This window comes from Phoca vitulina, unplaced genomic scaffold (assembly GCF_004348235.1).
Source record: "Phoca vitulina isolate PV1807 unplaced genomic scaffold, GSC_HSeal_1.0 scaffold55, whole genome shotgun sequence".
NCBI lineage: Eukaryota > Metazoa > Chordata > Mammalia > Carnivora > Phocidae > Phoca > Phoca vitulina.
The window spans coordinates 10,953,684-10,977,201 of NW_022589758.1; the positions used below are offsets into that span (position 1 = coordinate 10,953,684).

General features: G+C 39.6%; 1 protein-coding gene across 1 annotated transcript in view; it reads left to right on the forward strand.

Moving 5' to 3' along the window:
* The first annotated feature begins 964 nt into the window (after positions 1-964).
* The window catches only part of LOC116622864 (elongation factor 1-beta-like), a 36,458-nt gene continuing 13,904 nt past the window's right edge, over positions 965-23,518 (forward strand). The window contains 3 exon segments of the mRNA XM_032389596.1: positions 965-1,012; positions 1,452-1,557; positions 22,320-22,445. Of these exon segments, the coding sequence (XP_032245487.1) occupies positions 965-1,012; positions 1,452-1,557; positions 22,320-22,445 (280 nt within the window).

The following is a 23,518-nucleotide window of genomic DNA, read 5'->3' on the forward strand; positions in this document are numbered from 1 at the left end:
GTATCTAAGGCTCTTCACTTTAAGATCTTTCCTAAGTAGAAGTGAGACTAACTCCAATACAGAGGATGTAGGCTTAATATGACCTGGTAGCTAATGTTGTTGGAGAGTGTGTGGGCCATTGTCACAAATATGCAGGAACCTGGACCTGCTCTGTCCTAATACAGGCTTACCCAAGGAGATCTCTTCTTCTAGACACTCCCTTCCCTAGCTGGATTGGCTCTCTGTCCTCTTCCTAACTTCTAACCCTTTTTCTTTTCCACTGCTGTGAGACTCTTTCACATGTGTTAATAGCTGGTATACTGGCTGGAATGAAGGGTACATTTGGGGAACTGAAGCTGGGTAAATGGTTTGGGGCCAACTTGGAGAAAAGGCAAAGGGGTTTAGATTTTCACTATGCTAAGGGAGCCCCTAAAATGTGTTTCTTATGGAAACTTAAGATATTTGCGGGGAAATTAAATAAAAATTTTACTTAAGGTACTAAATTATCTTTTGTAAACTAATTAAAGTTGATAAAATATAAAACCAAAGAAATCTTTCATAACATGTAAAAAGTTAGTGAATATTGTTTAATTTTAACATTTAAGATTCTGTATATTCCCATGGTTCAAATTCAGAACAGCATAAAAAATACACATTCAGAAGCTGTGTTCCCATTATTGTCTTGTCCTTCCTGATTCCCACCTTGCTTCTATGAATGCCCATTTACTTTAGTTTATTTGCTCTTCCAGTATTTATGCTGATACAAATACATATTTTTTCTCCTTTCTCACACAGAAGGTAGTATGCTACATGCACTGTTCTGGATCATTTTCATTAATAGTATATTGTGGGAATCTTTCTGAGTAAGTACAAAGAGAGCTTCCTGACTGCATCATCACTTACTGTGTGAGTGTCCTACAGTGTGTTAGTCAGCATTCTCTTGTTGGACACTTGGCTTGTTTCTAGTCTCTTGGTATTACAAACAATGTTACGAGAAAATAACCCATACACACATTATTTCTTCTATGGGAAGGTATACCTATAGGTTGAATTCTTGGAAGTGGGATTGCTAGGCTTGAGGGCAAATTTATTTGTAATTTTGATCGACATTGCCAAATTGTTCTTCATAGGAGTTCTACCATTTTGTCCTCTAACCGGTCATGTATAAATTACTTTCACAGTCTCCCCAACAGACTGTGTGTGCTGTCAAGTTTTTGGATCTTACGAGTAAGCTTGGGCTTATTATCACATGTTTAAGGGGCTTGTGTCCATTTTTCTATTGGGATGTTAATCTTTTCCATCTCAATTTCTAGAAGATTTTTTAAAAAAACCTTAAAATGGAGATTAGTACTTAATGCCATGTCTCAAATAAATTCCCTCATATTATTTGTCTTTTGACTTGGTTTCCATATTTTTTTCCATGAAAAGAATTAGTTAATTTTTATTTCATTGACTTTTATCTTTTCTTTTAGGTTTTAGGACTAAAAGTCATAGCTAGAAAGGCCTTTATCATGCCACAGTTATTGGACAACTCTCTTATGAGTCCTTCTAGCACTTTAATGCTTTCAAAGCTGATTGGTAAAACATCTGATACATTTGGAGTCTATTTTGGTGTAGAGTGTGAAATGTAGATCCGAGAGCTTTTCACATAGCGACCAAGGCATCTTATAGTGCTGGTTCCTCTTCATTCTTCTTCTTTTCTCAAGTTTTTCTAGTTATTTTCCCACATCAACTTTTGAATCAGCTTGTCTCCTATAAAAAAATCTTTTAGCATTTTTATGAGGATTATATTTCATTTATAACTAATTTGGGGTAATTGATGCATTTATGATGCTGAGTTTTCCTTTCCAGGGGTCTGTCTTTCTATTTTTCAAGTCTACTTTGGTGTCCTTTGTGATTATTTCATAGTCTTTCTCATATAGGTTTTGTCCATTTTTTGGTAAGTATATTCCCAGGCCTTTTATCGTCATTGCTGCTCTTGTATAGAGGGCCTTTTCTTCCATGATGTTGGTTTATGGTTGTTGTTTGGGTGCAGGATGACTGTTGGTTTCTGTGTATTAATTTTATATCCCACTTTCCTTCTATTTGTTTTCCAGTTGATTCTCTTTGGTTATCCAGGGATATGATTATATGAGCTGCATGTAAGGATAGTTTTGCCTTTCCTTTCCAATAGTTATATTTCAAATTTCTTTCTGCTCTTTAATTTCATTGTTAAAAGCCTAAGTAAAATCGATTAGCTAATTTTAATCTCTGTCAATATGATCATGCCTAGACTTAAATTATGATTTAAAAGCTACCCATTTCATATTTTTTCTTATTCGTATCATAGCGAGGTTCCAAATGACAGCATTCTTAAGTGCCATGCTGCTATGCCCTTAGACTTACATGCTAGACTTGAAGGTCTGCCTAGGATACTTGGGGCTTTGGGCTGGCGGGCGGGTAGAGGGCCCTCAAGGCAGGATGGATGTCAGAGGCACTGACCTGATGCAGAGATGACTTTGTTGCTATTTGTGGGCTGTTAAGGCACAGGCAGAGTTACGGTGCTATTAGAATCACATTTCACTGTTGGACTTACTCCTGATGTTTGCACTTCACTAAGTGTTAATTTTGCCCTCTTCTTTTTGCCCTCCTGCCTGCCCTCTTCCTCCTTGTCCTTCCTTTCTTCCCTATTTTGTAATTAACAAAGTTTGAGGAGGTTTTCTGACATTCGGAGTGGATTTAAATCTTATACCATCTTGAAGATTATTTGAAGTAGGAGCCCATTGCGGGGGGCAAGAAGGGAAACTCAAAAGATAATGGGGGAAGTGTTTTTAAAACTACACATTTGGGCAGCTCTGTTACTAGGAGGTACAGTGGTGTGTGAAATCTGACCCCGTGAGGGAGTGGCTTTCATGTTGGATCTCTGGCAGGAAGCTGCTCTTCCCTGGAGAAAACCAGAACCACAAACACCCCTGCTACTGCTGGCTGCCAGGCAGGATGCTAAGGACATTGGAGGTCAGAGGACCCAGAGGAAAGCCAACACGGGCGAGGTGGTGGGGACTGGTTGATTAGTGGCAGGCTATTTTCGCAGAGCGCAGTGAAATGCACCACTGATCGAGATTGGGTACTTCAAGGGATCTCTGTGTAACTGCAGAGATTGAGCACATCTGTACTGTTACTACAGGCTCACATGAAATAAAATCTCGCCACAGTGAAAACTGGTCTGAGACCAGAAATGTGTAAGCCGCACAACAGGAAAGCCACAGAACCAGGGTCACACGGGAAGAGAAAGATGGACAGTATCCAAGCAGAGACGGTTTTCTTACCCACATTCGCTGATGGTTTGAAAGAACTGGAAATTAAGGACCATAACAAATTCCATTTGTGGCTTGTTAAATAATTTTGCTTGCTCAACTGGCTGTTGATCAACTGTTTCATTCCATGGTGGGGATCCAGCCTTTATTGTTGTTTTCAACAAAGTTCTGCTTTATCGAGTCCTCCGGAAGTTGTTGTAGTCCTTTAGATTGGGAGGAACTAACAGACTGCGCAGGCGAAGGTTCCTGGGCACAGAATGGATAAAAACAGGCATCAAAGAAAACCCCCTTTACAGAATGTTGCTTTTGTAAGTTTCTGCCTGTTTGGGTGTTTCACAGGTGTTAGCCAGAAGGAGAACAGGGCCTGAGGGATAGAACAGAGAGGTCCTAGGTAGATGGGCAACTTGTGGTTACTTAATGGTTGTGTTTTTTAAAAGATTTATTTATTTATTTATTTGAGAGAGGGTGGGGGGAGGTGCAGAAGGAGAGGAGAGAGAGAATCTTAAGCAGGCTCCACGCCAAGGCTGGATCCCACAACCCTGAGACCTGGATCCCACGATCCCCGTGACCTGAGCCCAAACCGACTGAGCCACCCAGGTGCCCCCTATGCTTTTTCATTTGTAAAACAGGAGTAATACCTACCTCCCAGAAATTTTATGGGAGAATCAATACATGCCATATGTAAATGGTTTAGCCCCATACCTCCCCATACCTGGAACATCCAGAGTGCTCTATTAATGGTAGTTTTTTTACAACTGCATTTATAATCAAGGCTTGGCCTGATCCCTCATTAAACTTCCAGTTTATTTTTCTCAACTGTTCAAACTAAGACACAGAACCAAGTTAATTACAGCCCTGGGTTTCTGAAATTCCCAGAGGATTAGAGAAGAAAATTGCAATATTAGACTTATGGTATGAATTGAGTAACTGTGGTTATACTGCATCCTCTTGACCTGCTCCAGATCGAGTGTTTAACACCGCAGGACTGTCTTTCTCTCTGGGCCTAAATTGAAGGATGGAAGAACAGCTGCATTTCTTTTTTCCGATAGCTGTGAAACCTGTAGATTATAGGCCTGCCTTTGAGAAGTTTTTGAGAGTATGGCAATTTTGAGAACAGAGGAGTCCCTTATAAAGCTCCTATTATGATAAAAAAAAAAAAACACCCCATCCTCTTTAATGTTCTCTTTCTTTGTGTGATATATTGTACTGACTTTGTACCTTTTTTCCCCTTCAAGCTGTATCTAGCCAATGACTCTTCACTAAACTCGCAAGGATATTCTCTCCTCCAGCAAGCTAATAGTGGAGACTTTTAGCCCTAAGGCAGCATTATTTAATCTGTAAATTATTTTTCTTCTCACTTATTTTATGTATCCTTCTATTTGCTGGGTTTGTTCCCTGGTTCTGCTATCAGAAATCTATGACTCCTAGTCTTCTTGTCACAATAATGTTAGAAGCCATAAAGAACACTGTCTTGCAGTGATTAATTTAGTGGGATTCTTCAGGTTGATTTAATCAGCACTAGACAGGAAGAAGCAAAACTTTTCTAATTTTTCTACTTGTACCACATAAATGAAACTGAAAACAGACAACCATGTAAATGCCTTCTCTTATCTTGCTGGCTTTGAGCAAAATTTACAACATATAACATCTGCTGTCTTTGCCTGAGTAAATCAAATTTACCCTCTTTTAACTTCAAGTTTATCAATAGAAGGTAGAGGAGAAGTAACAAGCAATTAAGATACGTCAAGCTCCTTGCCTCAAGGCTAATCAAACACACACTCTATAGCTTGGTAATAATGCCTTATAATTTGGTGAATGCGAACCTTTTATTATATGCCTTTAGTCATTTGTAATATGACTGCAGTGAGTTTCATTATTCAAAAAGGTTAAAGAGCTAATTTACTTTAGTTAATTTCTTAACCCAGAAAAGAACTTTCCCTGCTTTTAAATGTTTTTATTATCTGCTCACACGGTATAGAAATGGTTTTATGAATTTAAATCCCCTTGATGACAATGGGACCAACAATGATGGCAGACTCTATCTCAATAAATTGTGATTTTTGACGCAAGTATTGCAATTGAAAAATAACGATAGCTGACACTTAGTTTCAGCTGTGTTTCAGCTGCTGTTCTAAGTGCTTTATAGACTTTGAACACTTAACTGTGTCCTCATAACAATACATTTGTGTTGCCAGTTTTTAAGAAGAAGAAATGGAAGTGCACATTAAATGACTTGTCAAGGTCTCACCAGAATTAAGTGCCAGAGCTAGGATGTGAATTCGTGTTCAGCTTCCCACCCCAACGTCTTTCAAGTACCCGAGTGCTTCCCAACCCTACCCTCCTTCAAGTTCCCAGATCACTCTCTGCACAATGTAGCAGATTAAAATGACTTTGATTTTGAAATGAATTTGTTGCTATTCTTCAAAGTAACTGTCTGCATGGCCTCCTCATAAATCTGGCACCAAGAAGGTCTTCTGTAAAGTTGCTGTTAAACATTGCCCTCCGAATGCAAGCTGGCACAGCCGCTCTGGAAAACGGAATGGAGGTTCCTCAAGATGTTAAAAATAGAGCTACCCTATGACCCAGCAATTGCACTACTGGGTGTTTACCCCACACATACAGATGTAGTGAAAAGAAGGGGCACATGTACCCCAATGTTCATAGCAGCAATGTCCACAATAGCCAAACTGTGGAAGGAGCCAAGATGCCCTTCAACAGATGAATGGATAAAGAAGATGTGGTCCATATATACAATGGAATATTATTCAGCCATCAGAGAAGATGAATACCCACCATTTGCATCGACATGGATGGAACTGGACGAGATTATGCTAAGTGAAGTAAGTCAAGCAGAGGAAAGACAATTATCATATGGTTTCACTCATATGTGGAACATAAGCAATAGCACGGAGGACCGTAGGGGAAGGGAGGGAAATCTGAAGGGGGAAAAATCAGAGAGGGAGATGAACCGTGAGAGACTATGGACCCCGGGAAACAAAGTGAGGGTTTCAGAGGGGTGGGGGGTGGGGGGATGGGGTAGCAGGGTGATGGGTATTAAGGAGGACATGTGCTGTGATGAGCACTGGGTGTTATATGTAACAAATGAATCATTGAACACTACATCAAAAACTATTAATGTACTATACAGTGGCTAACTGAACATAATAAAAAAAAGAAAAAAAATAAACATTGTCCTCCATGGAGACTGTGGCCCATATGGTTTCAGGTGGGTGGATCTGAATGAAGTAAAAACCTTCCGCGGACTGTGAGCAGTGTGAGGATGGAGGTTGTGTTTATTCTGTTTGCTGATCTGTTCCCAAAGCCTAAAGTTAGGACTTAGGACATAGTAAGAGCTCATAAAAATATGCATAGAGCTGAACTGAAAACTAATTTGACCTAGGTACACCTTGGTTTATATTTTTAATATCACTTCTTTTGTTTTAGTAAAATTAATTCTTGCTGATCATAAGGCATTGAAGTAATAAAGAAAGGGAAAAAAGCTACTACCTCAAAAGAATCATTATTAACATTAGGGACTATCATCCAGATATTATTCTGTGCACCTATATGGAAAGAAGGACAAGTAGATAACATACTTTAAAATAGGGTTATACTACACAAGCCATTTGTTAAGTATAATTAATTCTAGTTTCACCTGAATTTAAGAAAATTAAAATACAATGAAATAAACCTAAAGGAATCATTATAATTTAAGTCAGCATTTCTCTACCACAGAGTTATTCTTTCCTAAATGATCCCATGATCTGTCTTAGGTTAAGATAAAAGACAATATGAAAAATTAAGGGTGTGTGTGTGTGTGTGCTTTGTTTTTTTACAGTATTAAATTCCTGATATGAGATATAAAGATATTAGCATTTTTATTCTTCCATTTCCCTACCTCCTCTTCATTTTATAATTATTTTTGAACTGTTAAGGTTTATGTTTGTTTTATTCTATTTTGATATTTCACACAGTCCTCTAGAATTAATCTATTTTTATTTTTTATTATAATTTTTTAGAGATTTTATTTATTTAATAGAGAGAGAGAGAGAAAGCAAGCACAAGCATGGGGAGCGACAGAGGGAGAGGGAGAAGAACACTCCCTGCTGAGCAAGGAGCCTGATGTGGGACTCGATCCTAGGTCCCTGGGATCATGACCTGAGCCGAAGGCAGACGCTTAACTGACTGAGCCCCCCACGTGCCCCTAGAATTAATCTATTTTTAAATGGGACTTTTACTCCCAATTCTCTAACCATGTGTTTTTCATCCCCAAGTTTTCATTTTAATACTTACCTTAATTGGATAGATTTGGTACTCAAGTAGTCTTGTTTTCTAAGAAAGGCTTATGTGTGTTTCATTCCCTGAGTTTTTCATGGTTGAGAATGTCTGCCTATTGCCTTTTTATTTGAATGTCATCATGACCGGGTATAATATTCTTGGGAATAGTTTCCTTTAGAATGTTGTAGACACATTCCCACTTTTCTGCTTGGAATGTTATTATGAGAAGACTGATTACAGCTTGAACCAACCCACTTGCCCCACCATCCTTCAATTAATTTGCTTTCTTTCCCCAGAGTTCCTGAAGAATTCTTTCCTAATCTTTGACGTTGAATAACCCTAACCAGAATCTGAGATGTGTCCCAGGTAAGTTTTTCCTGGACCTGTGTGTTTTTTTATTTTGCATATTATGGCTTTCTGATATCTTTGATGAGTTCTCTGCTTTAAGGACACCTATTACCTTTCTTTTGGATTGTTTTTTGTCTTTCCTTCATTATTAGCTTTTCTCTGCTAGCTTTGACTTTTTTTAAATTTCTGATCATTGTGATACCTCAGTTTTTTTTTTTTTTCCCCTTGCCAGTTGGGTGAATCTCAGCCTTATCAATTCTGTGCCTTCTTCTCTTCATTTTATCTATTAGACCTCTACATGCATGGTTTTGACCCTTGATTTGTTTCTTAGATCTGTAATCTCTCTTTTCATCTCCATTTATCATCTTGCTTTTGAGCTTCTGTTCTTTTCTGTTAACCAGAATTTATTTTTTGTTTAGCTTTTTTTAAATAGGTAGTATTTGCATAGGTCATAAATGAAAGGACAAACGTATGGGAAAATACCCACTCTCATTTTCCAGCTATCCAGTTAACCTGCCCTGGCCATAACTAGTGTTATTAGTGACTTTAGTGCCCTTTTGGAGATTATGAATATTCAAGCAAAATAAAAATCTAGTCTTTTTTTAAAAAGCTCTTTTTGTATGGAGCTCCTATTATGTTGTTATATGGTTTCATTATTTGTGGACTAATTTCTTTCTGTTCCTTGGATAACATATTTCCTCAGACTGATTTCTTTGTCTTTTTTTTCTTTCCTTCTCTTCGCATTTTGGTGTGGTATGCTTGCATATTTTCCTTGCTGCTTTTATTTTTCTCATACTTTACTTGGACAGCTCTGTCTATAATTTTTGATTGTTCTTAGGCAGTGTAGAAAACTTCCTAATCGTATCCCACTTTATATGCGATTAATGTTATTTGCACTTTAAGCTACAGTTGAAATTGGACATTTAGTACTTAATCTCTGTTTAATCTGGGGACATGGCAGAGGATGAGGGTTAAATAATGGAGTGTGTATTTATTTATTTATTTGAGAGAGAGAGTGGGGAAGGGGTAGAGGGAGAGTATCTTCAAGCTGACTCCCCGCTGAGCACAGAGCCTGACTTGGGACTCGATCTCATTGACCCATGAGATCATGACCTGAGCTAAAACTAAGAGACGTTCAACCCACTGAGTCACCCAGGTGTCCCAAGGGAGTGTGTATTTTAGTTGAAATCTCTGGGCTTTCGATCCGTTGTTAAATGCCCTGGACCAGGAATCCTCCACCTAGATAAGATGCATATCTCATTCACATGGGGACAGCAGCTAGACACCAGAGACTTCAGATCTGTCCCCCAGTTCAACCTGCATCCGTTGAGCCCTCACTTCATCCAGAGTTTCACCTCTTTTAACTTCTGTTTCTCTCCAGCAGCCACTTACATCTGTGCCCCTCTGAAATGAGGGAAAAGGGGGTGATACTGGCTTCGTTAGATTTGCTCCAAATTTGGGGGATGAGTGAAAATTTCCATGATTTTACAGGTACAAGATTTAGTATCTGAGGGGTGGGAAAAAATTAAATGGACAGCCTTGCCCCATAACACGTGAGCTTGGTTTGGAGTTTTGTTTCCTTCCTTTGCTATCAATTTATGAAGTTTCTGGCATTACAATGTGATAGTTTCCTCATTTGGTTGAGACTAGTTGATTTTTTTTTTTTTTTTTTGCTGTTTTTCCCCTTCTAAATGATTTCCCAGAGATCTTTGTTTTTCACCAAGGTATTTGGCTTATATGGTTCCTTCTATTCCCTGCTGGTAACCAAATTTCAACACTATATGGGAACCGTTATAATGTATGCAAACACATAATTCCTTCGTGAGACTGGGAAATATGAGTGAGCAGTTCTACTTTGTTTGACGTTAGTCTGCTTATTTTTCTCGAATTTTAGGGGTTTTGGCAGATTGGGATGACATTTTGGAATTTCTTTCAGTCTCTAGCTGAGCTGTTGGTGTTGTGTTTGTTGTTGTTGGTGTTTGTGGCCTGTCACTCCAACAGACCAAAGTCTAGAAGACACTGGAAACTCGGATAACGATCCTGGTTGGAGGATTAAGGGAGGCCTTTCCAAAGAGACTGCACGATGGCACATCGTTGCCAAGCCCTGTGTGGTCTCGCTGCCGAAAGAGGACGGACTGAGTTCACAGCTTTAATCTCAGCCCCGGCAAGGCCCCGGCCGCCATCGTCCCATTGCTCCTGAAGGAACAGGTTGCTGCTGCTGAGTTGGCGCCAAGGTAGTTGAGAGAAGGTGGCTACAAAACCAGTAGCCAGGGGAGTGAGAATTGGAAGCGTTTGAGAAAGGGAGTGGAGGAATGCGGGACCATTCCCGGAGCCCTGCCAAGCCCTCCCTGTATTGCTGTTGCATGCCAAGTTTTACCAACTGTGAAATTCATATTTCTACATCATGATACAACTTCTTTCCCCAGAGGAGGATTAAGACGATAAATATAAGTTTAAAAGACTGCAGAAACAAATCCAGCTAAGCTGGGACCTGAGTCCTGGGATTCAGAAACAAGTTGTGTTTTGGGGCAGGATTGAAGTCTTTTTGGTTTCTTAAGACAAATTATTTTGAGATATTTAAAAAAAAAAAATCCTGACAGGGGCATAAAATGACCCTTAGGCCTGGTGGGCCCAGAACTGCTGGAACGGGCTGCAAGTGCACAGCTGTAAAGGAGCGATCGCTGGGGATTCCCTCTTCCTCTCTTTTCAGTTTTTGAATTTATTTGCCTGGCGGACTTTGGAATGTTGTTGCTCAACATGTGAGGCTCTTCACACCAAAACCAAATGTCCTTTCCCTGTCTGAGAAATTTGAAAGTTTCTGTCACCTTCCTATCCACCGATAAAGTGCCTACGAGCCAACATAGGTACTACTCCACCTTGACTGAGTTCTTAAGGATGCGTAGCTGACAAGGTTTCTGTAGGTAGAACTTGAGGGTAATAGTGTACATTGCTGACCACTTCCTCTTCTCTAGGAAATTAAGATGGCCCAAAGGCTTATATTATAAAAGAAACATAATAGATCCTAGCATCGTGATGCAGAAACACCGTACAGATGTGGTGTGTTACCTTTTTATTGAGGCTACATGTTAGGCCATCTGATGAAATACTGGGTCACTGGGACTGAGATTGAGAGTGGGGGAGGGCTAGTCAGTTACACGTCATAGAAAACAGTCATAAAGGGGGGCGCCTGGGTGGCTGGGTCGTTAAGCGTCTGCCTTCGGCTCAGGTCATGGTCCCAGGGTCCTGGGATCGAGCCCCGCGTCGGGCTCCCTGCTCAGCAGGAGGCCTGCTTCTCCCTCTCCCACTCCCCCTGCTTGTGTTCTCTCTCTCGCTGTCTCTCTCTGTCAAATAAATAAATAAAATCTTAAAAAAAAAAAAGAAGAAAGAAAACAGTCATGAAGGGAGATAATGACGGTCTTTAGCATGTCATTGAGGAGAGGGTGCCCTGAGGAGAGGGGGCCCTGGCCCGGTGACTGCTCTGAGAAACAGGTGTATCCCATCCCATCTCATTTATCTTCCAAACTGGGACATTGTTCTAGAGAGTGAAGTGTGTGTGTGTGTGTGTGTGTGTGCGCGTGTGTGCGTGGCTATTAATAATTAATTCTGGGCATCAGTGCGAGTAGGACTGTTCTGGGCAAATTCTAACCCATTTCCCCTAACTCTGATGTATTTACTAAGCAAGCTTTTGATTACAGTTGGCCTTCCTATAGAGCTTCAGCTACAGAGAGAGTGTAATGACCATGGGGGATTTAGTTATCTTTCATTACTACCCTCTTCCCTCACATTATACATGTGTATTCATCCCCCCTCCCTCTTCCCAATATAATTGTATCGTGGCTTATTTTATTAAGTCAGTATTCCATGTCTACATTATTATGTCTAGAATTCCTTGTATTTATTCTTACTCTTCTTGGTGTTAATAATTGCTTAGTTTTCTCCGTACCTTCAGTAAATCTGCCCCAAACTTTTGCATATGATGATTGATATAGTCGATGAGGAAATGTATCAGTTGCATTTTTCTTCTTTCGCACTATTGTTTCTGAAATCTCATCTTCCTGTTCCAGGCTGGATGGGTTGTTCTGCAGGTCCCTTGCACAGTCCATTATCTCTGAGCAGCTCCTTATAGTCATTCTGGGAATTCCTTTCGCCTCTGTCCTGTGTTAAGATCCCTCATGCATGCCTCTTTCCTGATTTAGACTGGACCTTTTCTGGACATTTTCTACTCCTCAAAAAAGCTGAGAGATCATCTAGGGGTGGAAATAGGAGACTGACCGAACAAAGGAGGTCTGAAAATAATGGTGGGAGAAAAAGTCACTTCTTCCTTTCATCCAAAAAACTAGTTATGTAAGTGAGGAGATATATGTTCGGATTGTGTTTTAGAAGCATTCATTCGACATCATATGTTTATGGGTGTCTGTTCTGCAGTAGGGACAGGACAGGCATGGATCCTGCCCTCTTATATCTTCTCTACCAAAGTACAGACAAGCAAGCAAGTAGATTATAGCTCGCAAGCAAGTACAGGGTGCTATGAGGGCAAGAGAGGGGTGCTTAACTCTGGACTCAAGTGTGGGTTGGAGGAGCAAACATCAAAGGTCACCTATTTTGCATGATTCTGTGTATATGAAATGTCCAGAATGGGCAAATCCATAGAGACACAAAGCAGGTTGGTGGTCGCCACGGGGAGTGACCCATTAATGGGGGTCATGGGGCTTCCTTTTGGGGTGATGAAAATGTCCCAGAAGTAGAAAGTTGTGATGGCTGCAGAACATTGTGAGAGTACTCAAATGCATTGAATTGGACACTTTAAAGTAGTTGACTTTATGTCATATAAATTTCACCTCCATATAAAAAATAGAGTGGGAGAGAGCAGTTAGGAGACTTGTCTGGCAATAGCTCTGATGTGAGCTACATTTTAAAAGTAGTTTCTTCCTTCTAAAAGCATTGTATTTATGTAATTTGTGAATAGTCATACACTTGGTACAAGTTTCCAAAAAGGACAGAAGGTCTCAAGAAAATGTAAGTTTCCTTCCTTCCCCATCTCCCAGTCACCCACTTCCTTTCCCTGTGAGGAAAACGTTGCTACCAGGTTCAGACATATTTTGAGCCTGTGCATAAGTGTGCGTGTTTGTGTGCGTGTGTATATAAAATAGCGTGCATATATATGTATAATAGTGTGTGTACATATATATGCATGTGTTCTAATATATACGTATTGTCAGAAGTCCAGAAAGAGTAAAAATTAAAACGAGATCAGTAAAACCATATTAGTAAGAGTTGATTGTGTACAGAACAGTTCACAGAGTCTTCAATACCAAAACTGACATGAAGCTCAGAAGCTTGTCATTACAAGTTGGCTTATAAAGTAAAAATGAGGAAATTATTAACCTTTGCCAGGATTGGTTATTACAATGGGGGTTTCCAGACAGCAGGGGATTAGCTAAAAATGATTATCTCATATCATCTTCGGAAGATGACTTAAGTTTCTTTTATGATTATCAGAGGCATTTATAAGAAATAGCCTAAGTTAAGTTTTGGTTGTGTTCATGAAATAAGCTCGATTTAGTTTTGCTGACATGGTGTACATGGCTGTGTCTGCTCGGCGTAGGGATGGGGGTTTCCAAGCCTGGTCTCCATTTTATTTTAATGCTCTCACCTTAAAATCAAATTGTAGCATATGGTAAACACGTTTTGCATCTCACTTAATGTCTCTTAGAGATCATTTCACATCAGTGCATAGAATGTTGCCTTGTTCTTTTCAACAGCTTCATAGAATTTGATTATTGGATCATAATTTATTTAGCTAGTTCCGTGTTGTGGATATTTAGAGAGGCTCTTTTCAGCCTTTCGCTGCTGTAGACAATGCTATCGTGACTATTCTTTGTGTATATATGTTGTTTGGTCCAGTTGTGAGCATGGGATAAGCTCTTGAAGGAAGGCGGAAGCACCCTGAAGGGAGAGGGAGGAGCTGAGGGAATGTGGGAGAGCAAGTAGGCAAGGAGGCAGAACTGATACAATGTGGCGGCTGAGGACGTGTGATAGATGAGGGAGAGGGAGAAGTTTGTATTGCTGTGTATTTCCAGTCCCTAGTGGAGGGCAGGTGCCTAACCAATATTTTCTGAATGCAGCCGCAAGAAGAGCTGAAAATTTTCTAGTATAAATTAGGGGTTCTAGTAAATGAACCATTCTCCCAGCCACACTTGTTTTGATTTTTATGACTCTCCCTCTCTGCTTTCCTGGAGGGCTCTGGCTTGACAGTTTATTGACAACCAGGCAGTGACGACTATTGAGCAACCCATCTGTGATGTCAGGGTATGTTTCTGTGTGTTGTAGAGTATGGGCAGTGCAGCGGTTAATAAATAATTGCCCATCTGATTGTGGGGTGCTGGAGTTCTTGTTCTTAAGTCAAGTGAGTGTTTTATGAATCAGAACAAACGTAATATTTCTGTCTCCGGTTAATATCAAGATTAATGATATTTAACAAAATTGAAATTTATAGTAGGTAGTGCTTTTAATCAGTGTTCAGGAGTACCTCTGCTGCTTTCTTGGTCTCTTCCTACCAAGGAGTACTTCTGTATCTTGTCTCCCTGTAGAAACCTAAATTTGTTTCTTCTCTGAATCCCCTTAAAATCTGCTTTCCTCCCTAATTAAACTATGATTTAGAGCCACGGTAAGATTATAATGAAGCTAGTTTTGACCCCCACACAGTAAGCACTCAGAATTTCAGTAGATTCCTGATGTATGATGCGATTTCTCAACATTAGTGATTGCGATAATCAAATCACCATAATAACTATGACATTTGTGTTTAGGACAATTTTCAGCTGCCAACTTAAAAGTCATAGAGAGCCTTATTTCATGTTGGCATGTGACTCTTTACATTCAGTAATCAGAATTAGTGGTTAGTGTAAACTTCTCACCTACGTGTGCCTAAATCTCTCTCTCTAAAAACGTGTGTACACCCACACATCCACATATATTCTATCATCCATGTGATTTTGGCAACAAAGTATAAAATTTCTACTTGTGTGGTTTTTATTAACTTCACATAAGCCTTTTGAGATTATTTGATTTACACATGGTGGGCTAGATTCAATCTAATGAAAAAAATTGTCCTCCAGCAACCTAACAACTCCTTGCCTGCTATGTAAGTGGGAATAAAAGTGTGAGAGTTTTTATAGGCAAACCTTATGGTTAAGGACATTTACTGTTATAAAAAAACTGAAAAATTGAAAAGGGAATGAATAAAGAAACAGGATTGCCTTGCCTCCTGCCATATTGGTTAGTAAATTAAGCATCTGATGTGCCCAGAAGTCTTTATTAATAGCTCAGACAGTTCCTCCAGGGGTATTACCAAAAACCCTAGTAAGCTGACTTGGGCTTCTTCCCTCCATTTTCCCTGCCCTTCTTTTCTTCAGTAGATGTTGTCAGATTCTTCTCATGTCGGTTGGACAGATTCATCGTTCTATCAGCAGTGTATGAGAAGCTGTTTTTCCCCAGTCCCGCCAACACAGTGCGCTATTTCGTTTGCTTTTTGTAGACCTTCCCTAGCTTGATTCTATCTTTTCCAAAATTTGGTGACCAGACCTTCGTCATCATTCTCATCATAGACCAACTGCTATGGAACCAGCTTTAATGTACTTAATGAGGTTGGAGAAGGAAGATCAGAAAGCTTCTAAACATTATATTTTACGTTAACATTTACAAATATATTTTATTAAAAATATTTTAAACATGCAAAACAGTGCAAAGAATATTAGAATGAACGTTCTCGTTCACCACTTTACTGTGCTATGATTTATCCTTTTTGCAACATTTGCTTTAAATCCTTTTTTAGAAGTGAAATAGTACATATAGATTTGAAGTTGCTTGTATTCCCTCCCTGATGCCATTTATCTCCCTCTTTCCTCAGAAATGCCATTCTCAAGCACATTTTTACTTCTACAGTAAATATTATAGTTTTTCATGTTTCGATGACACTATGTGAGTTCTTTTGTGACTTATTCTCTCCTTAACATCATGAGTTTGAGATTTATCCATGTTGATACATGTCATTTATTTTATTGCCTAGAGTCTTATCTGAATATATCATAATTCATTTATCCATTCTTCTGTGGATGGGCATTTGAGTTGTTGCCGACTTTCTATTACTGCACATGATGCTGCGATCAGTGTCTTGTAATGGCGTCTTTGCCTCTCTTTCAACATGGATAAGGATGTGTGTAGTTCCAAGAGCTACTATATCCATCTAGGAGGAGGAAATTAGAGCATTGTGGGGAGAGTGGTTCTGGCAGGGTAGCATAGTGTAGGGGAATGGCTCAGTGTTCCCTCCCCCCCACCCCCAAAAAAGGTCCTTGGTATTTCTGGATGTGAATGATGCAGATTCAAAGACCATAAAATGAGTTTGGAGAGGTAAATAAGGTAAAGGGCCCAGAATATTGGACTAAAGCCACAGGGATGCTTTCAAAGATGTTAAATGGGGGATTATTTGATCAGGTTTTCATTTTAAAGACATTGTTCTAGTGGGTTATGTGGAGGTTGAACTGGGATTGGGATGAGGAGTGTTTCAATTAGCATTCTTTGTATTGTAAATAATAGAAAGTCAAATTCAAATTGGATTACATAACAAGGGAATTTATTGACATGCATAAGTGGAATGTCTAGAGGTAGCAAACTAGGTTTGACCCCACAGCTGAGTGATGTCACCAAAGATAAATTTTTTTCCAACTCTGCCTTCCAGGGTGTCTCTACTACTTGCTGGCTATAAGATGGCTGCTAACAGCTCCTGGGACTCTATACTTCATTTCCTATGATCAAAGTGAGAAAATAGAGACATAAAGAGTATCTCTCACTGAATCAAACCAAAATTTTGATTGTACGTGTCCACTGAACCAGTCACTGGATGGAGGGGGATAGGACTATTCTGATTGACTAATTCCATCTAGAACCCTCCCCTGAGGCTAGGGGATGGTGTTACTCCAATCTGGATAGCAAGGCTGCTAAGTCATTGGGGAGAGGTGGTTTTCCAAAAGATAACCTCCCCAGAGGCTGTTAGGAAGGTGGAATGGAGAAATGTAGACTTGCAAGGAACCTAACAAATATGCTTTACAGCATAGAAATGAGCAAGCCTGGAGTGACAGACATATATAAGGAGATGGTGGACCAGTGAAGAGAAGGGGCTTTGGCCCTGAAAGTAGGGAGAGACAGGGGGAAGTAAACTTGAGAAATATGTACGAAGAAGGACTTGGTGATTTAGGATTATGCAGAGACAAGAGTGGTGTATTAATTAGGCTAGGCTAAACTACCATAACAAAGAGAGCCCAAATGTAATAGCTTCAACAATCAAAGTTTATTTCTTTTTCAGGTTCAGAGTGTGTTCTAGATTGCTAATGTCAATGGTGGATGGATCTGTTCCAGTTTTCAAGGGTCCCAGTTCATCACACCTGGACCATCTTCAACATATATCTTCCAAGATTGCTTTGATTATTGTCATTCTCGTCCTCAGGAAGGGGGAAAGTGCATGAAGGTGGGAGCACAGGAGAGCTTATTGGCCAGACCTGAAAGTAGGCCCCTCTCACTTCTGTTCTTATTTCATTGCAGAGAACCTTGTCATAAGACCACTCTTGACGTGCAAGGGATATGTGTTATAGGGGAGCATAGATTTTGGTGGTTAGCTGGCAGTCTCTGCTACAGGTGGAATGTGGTGACTTCCATGTTTCTGGCTTGAGCATTCGATGATTGATGGTACTAGCGAATGTGTAGGAGACTATAGGAGGAGGATGTGAAGTGGGGGAGAAGGGGAGATGAACAGTTCATATGGATATCTTGTGTTGGAGGTGCACGTGGGCCATACAGGGGAAGATGTGTAGTTGGCTGTCCAAGTCTGGTCTTCATAAGGGGAGGTCAGGATTAAAGATCTGGATTTGAGAGTCATCCATTATTAAATGACTGATTCTTGGGGTAATTCTTACTTAAAAGCATTACTTGACATTCACCTTGACGCCCTTGTGTTCTTTTCTGCTGTCCACTCCTTCAATCATGTGACATTTTAAAGCAGTTTATCCCTAGCCAGTTTGACAGCTCAATACTTGGAAAGGCTAAATTTATTCTTCAAATCTGGAGATGTCTCCCTCTCACAGATTGTTTATAAAAATGTCAAAATAATATCAGTGCTAGCATGATGGCTAGGGGATCCCATTGTTAGCATGACTCTGACTAGATAAGTGCTTTATAATCACTGCCTTTGATTGCCTGTCTTTAATTCAGCTCTCTATGCTCGACAAAACAATTAAGATTTTAAACAAATTATCTACGGGTTGCCCCTTATTCAAATGCTTATTTATGTAGTTGTGTTGGATTTTTCCTTAGAGAAACTATGTTCTTGTTCTTCCAATAACTTGAGTGATAGTATTTCCCATGCTACACCCCTTGTGGAAGGGGTTGGGTCACTAGAAAACTTTAGGAAGAGAAAAGATCCATTGCTGTTTTTTTTTTTTTTTGTTGGTTGGTTGTTGTTGTTGTTTTTTTGGGTTTTTTTTGGTTTTGGAAAATACTTGCTTTGGAATTAAAGAACAGTAGTGTGTTTTCCAGGTATTTTCTTCTATTCTGTTGCATGAATTTTCAGTGTTAAAAAGGGCTTCAGAGATTATGACCCTGTTCATTCCAGTGACCCCCGTTATGACCATTCAAATAATCCTGTAGATTCTGCTTGGATACTTTCAGTATTGGGCAGCTCTGTACTTTTCTAGAAAGATTGTTTCCTTGATGAAACAAGGTTATTTTTTTGGTTGAGCTCAAATGTGCCTGCTTCTAACTCTCCTCATTGGCTCTAGAATAGCAGATGTCAGCTCTTTTGTATGATGGTACTTGAGCCTTAGGGGAGTTACTGTCTGACACATGTATGGGAATGTAAATAGTGTAGGTAAATGGCTCTACATGTAACGACACTTCTGGACCATTTAAGAAGACAGTGAAGTGCAAATGAGGGAGAGTGAGTATTTTGGTAACATTGATCTCTTTTTAGTCTTTATTTATAAAAGTAAATTTCTTGCTCAGTTCACATTTTATTATAAATAACAGATTTTTTTTGCCACCAACCTCCAGAGCAAAACATGAGTCCATCAAATATTTGAAGACACCTCTGATATCCATCCTTAGTCTTCTTATCATTCATACCCATTTATCCCATCCATGTCTCATAAACTATGATTTCTAGAGCCTCACTGTCTTGGTCACTCTCCTCTATCCAAATAAATATCAGTGTCTTTCTCAAATTGCAACATGTCCAGAATTGGACATGATATTCTAATGCATGGCTCATTGTTTGGTGGGAATAGTATGTTCCAAAGCACTAGAAGGCTGGGGGGGAATAAGATGGAAATAAGAATATTTTCTTTCAGTTTTTAAGCGTTAGGTGCACAGAATTGTGTGTGTGTGTGTGTGTGTGTGTGTGTGTGTGCGCTTTGATCCAAAGAGCATTTGCTATTAGCAAGGGCACATTATAAATCTTTGCAATCTGAGTATTTACTAATTATTGCCAAAGGCTTTGACTGATCAAATCCATTACAGGGGGTAATAGAATGAATAATTATTGTTCTGTTTACCGTCTATTTTGAGAAACAATAATTTGTTACTTTCAGTTAGGTTATATATTTGTTACAAGTATCAGTAACTCAGTATGTTCAAATTTGAACAGTTGACTATATGATAAGAGCTGGTGTCCTAGTTGTGAAATGTGCTCTTACCTTTTCATAGCTCTCTGGGGATTGAAGGCCACTTGACATGTGACTGCCACTTTACCTTACTCTTTCACCTGGAAGTGATTTCTTCCTTATTGGAAATCTCTCAGTTCTTTCTTGACACTTGTCCCACTCTACCTCATATTATGGGTGCTTGGTATGTGTTTAATGTCCTCTGAGAGAGTGCAGACTTTTAAGAGGATCTAATACGTTTTGTTCATGTCTGAATGCCTCAGACAGCCTAACCCAGTCTAGTCTGTGCTCAGTAGTCACTGAAAGAAGGCATTAATGCAAGAAGGCTAAATATTTAAAGATACATGTAGTATATTTATGGCCAGTAGTAGATTTAATTAGAAGTAAAAACATGTAATCTGAAACTAAAAAAAAATTGACAATAAAGTACAAAAGTACTCAATTGCACAGGAAGATATTAACAGCATCATCCACTATAATGTATACAGAATCTAGCTATTTCAGATTTGCTGATACCTGTTGGACACTTTATTTTTTTGTTATTTTTTAAATTTATATTTATTTTTTAAAGATTTTATTTATTTGTGTTTTTTTTTAGTGTTTTATTTATTTATTTATTTATTATTATATGTTATTTGTTTTTTAGAGAGAGAGAGAGAGACCGTGAGCAGGGGGAGGAGCAGGTGGGGGGAGAGAGAGGGGGAAAGGATCTCAAGCATACTCCATGCTGAGCGCAGAGCCAATTCAGGGCTCCATATCATGACCATGAGATTGTGACCTGAGCGGAAACCAGGAGTTGGACAGTTCACTGACCGAGCTGCTCAGGCGGCCCTGGACATTTTAAATAGTGGATTGAAATTTGACTTCTGCAAACCTATTTGTGCATGGGGAATGAGGTATCACTCTGGTGAGAGTCACTCTTACTGTGTAAATTAATAGCGTCTTCTCATCTTGAAGAGCTAGTGCAATCGTTAGGCAAAAAGAAATGTCTTTCTGGATCCTATGGATGATAATCTTTAAAAAAAATCTCATTGTTTGAGGTTTACTATATTCTAAGCCACTGTGAAATCATAGAAAACATGTATACTGGTCTCTGCCTCCAGTTCTGGGCACAGAGCTCCTAAAACCCTTGTAATTTCCTAAGTGACAAGAGCACTAGGAGCATCTTTTGTTCTAATGTTTGGTCTTCGACTCCGGTTCCTGACACAGAACTCCTAAATCCCTTGGAATTTCTTGGGTAATAGGAGTGTCTGTTGCTTTAGTGAAGCAATGCTTGGTACGTTCCTGGATAGCTTCAGGATGGGGGCTGGTGGGTTGGTGAACACATCGGTGTGGTGGGAGGCTGGTGCACCTCGACTCCATAGGGACAGAAGCTCCTGTGCTTGGGACCCTTCCAGATCTCACCCTCTGTATCTCTTCATCTGGCTGTTCATCTGTATTCTTTAGTATATACTCTATTATATAATACACTAGTAAATGTAAGTATTTCCCTGATTTCTGTGAGTTGTTCTAGCAAATTATTAAACTCAAGGAAGGAGGGGGTCATGGGAACCCCGATTTATAGTAGGTCAGTCAAAAGTACAGGTGACAACCTGGGACTTGCCATTGGCTTCTAAAGTACAGGCAGTCTTTTGGGACTGAGCCCTTAACTTGTGGGATCTGGTGCTAACTCCAGGTAGATGGTACCAGAACAGAATTGAACTGGATTCCATCCAGCTGATATTGCAGAAACCTGCACATCTGGTGTCAGAAGTATTGTGAGTGTGAGAATAGTGGTGAAACACAGGGAGTTTTTCTCACAGCTGCCTGGCATTACCTCATTTCATCCCTGCAGATCATTATAATAGTCCAGCAAGGTAAATTCCGTACTTATCCTTATTTTGTTAATGAGAAAATGGAGTCAGAGAGGTTAAGTGAATTGCCCATAGTAAACAGTACAACCAGTACTTGATTCAGAACGCAGACTCTTGAGTACAGTGTTCTCTGTCTTCTCCTTGTTAGGCTGATCATAAATACTCAACCAGCTCTTAATATGTGCAAGGCAATTTTTAGGCATTGTCCTCAAAGTAAAGATATATAAAGCAAGACAAATCGAACAAGATTCCTCTTCTTATAGAACTTAACAATTTTCTGGAAGGACCTCAGGTCTGTCTGATGGAATATTAGTGTTAGCCCCACCGAGTGCCAACTGAATAATACTAGCATGGTGTTCTCTAGGAATGAATTTACTGGAAGGCTTTGGAACAGGACAGGAAGACTTTAATGGAGGAGGCCAGACTTTAGCTAACTGTTGAAGGAGAAGAAGAATATATATCAAGAGAGATATGGAAGAGGACATTTCAGACAGGAGCAGAAGGCAAAGGAGGAACACAGCATGAGCCAAACACAGGCTGGGAGAACATCAAGGCGTGGCTAAGGGATCTCATTGCACATTGTCAAGATTATTTTTTCAGGCTTTCATCTTACCCAATAATAATTCAGTCATGAATGTAAATTATGGTCACTGAAAGAATTATACAAAAAACAATATTCACAACTAGAGATGTCAGAGGGAAGGTTTCTTGTAGAAAGATTTTATTAGAGGAAAGGATATTCATTTAAGTCTTCAAAAATCAAAAATGCTACAAATGGGCAAGGAGGAACATTTGTCATTATCACCCCTGCTGCTGTTTCATAGTAGCTGTATGCAGTTTTTTTTTTTTTTTCTTTTCAGTTTGGAGTGTAAAGAGTGAGAAAAATTTGAAGGCCCTTTTCCAAAAGGCATATGAGAACAATACATCTTTTCCACCAAGAATAAATGTAATCCTGTTCTATGATCGTAGATCAGATATCACTGAAGGTATCTAGAAGGTTGAAAATTGAAAAGACTGACAAGTCTCTACTCACGTAAGGCTTCAAGGAATGTAAAGGATACAGCAGGAGGAAGGAAGCCCAGATAGTCACTGAGAGGACTGAGCCTCTCAGGTACAGCTCCCAAGAGCCTTTCTTGGTTGCACGGGATGAGCTTCATCTTTTGATGGTAGACTAAGGTATGTGTGAGGTCCCTGGGCCTCAGGGGAGCTGAAGCATGAGTTTACTCAAGGCTCTGGTCATAGAGCCGAAACCAGGCTGTATAACTGGTTAAAAAGTAGGAAGAAATGTATAGGGATGGTAATTCAGGACAGTGATTCCTTTTGGGGGGATGGAATTGGGATAGATGGGCAGCACAGCAATTGTATGTACGAGGTTTTATTCTGCTGCTCTGGTGGCTAATATGTGGTTGTTATGTAATTGTGTGTCTGAAATATTTCATAATAAAAAGGGTTGGGTGCAAAACTTTTCCTCACGTTATAGAAAAATAAGCTTAGAAGTTAAGAACCACTTTCATATTGTCAGTTCTAGGAGCCTAGGTAACCTCTTCATGGGCCCAAAGTTCAGGGGACTGAGTCCACAAATCCACCCTTCTGAAGGGTTTTAGGTCCGGAATGTTGATTAATCAGACAGTTGAGAGGAAGTGAAAAGAAGAAAACGTACTGCAAGTACTATTACAGTCTTAATTGTGCAACATTTACTCTCATAAACTGTATCTTATTTATAATTGTATGGTTTGGACAAGCAGAGTCTTTCACAGAGGTCTTAAGTTTGGAAATGCAAGTATAGCACTCAATCTTTTCTCCCCTCACCAAAGTCTGCTGACGATCAGATCTTTCTTCTAAAAACTGGTGGTTCTTGACTGAGGGTGATTTTGTCTCCCAGATGACATTTCACAATATCTGGAGATATTTTTGGTTGTCACAACTTGAGGGGGGTGGTTTGCTACTAGTATCTAGTGAGTAGAGACTGGGCATGCTGCTAAACTTTCTATGGTACGTAGGACAGCCCCACGGCAAAGAATTATCTGGCTCAAAATGTCAACAGTGCCGAGGTTGAGAG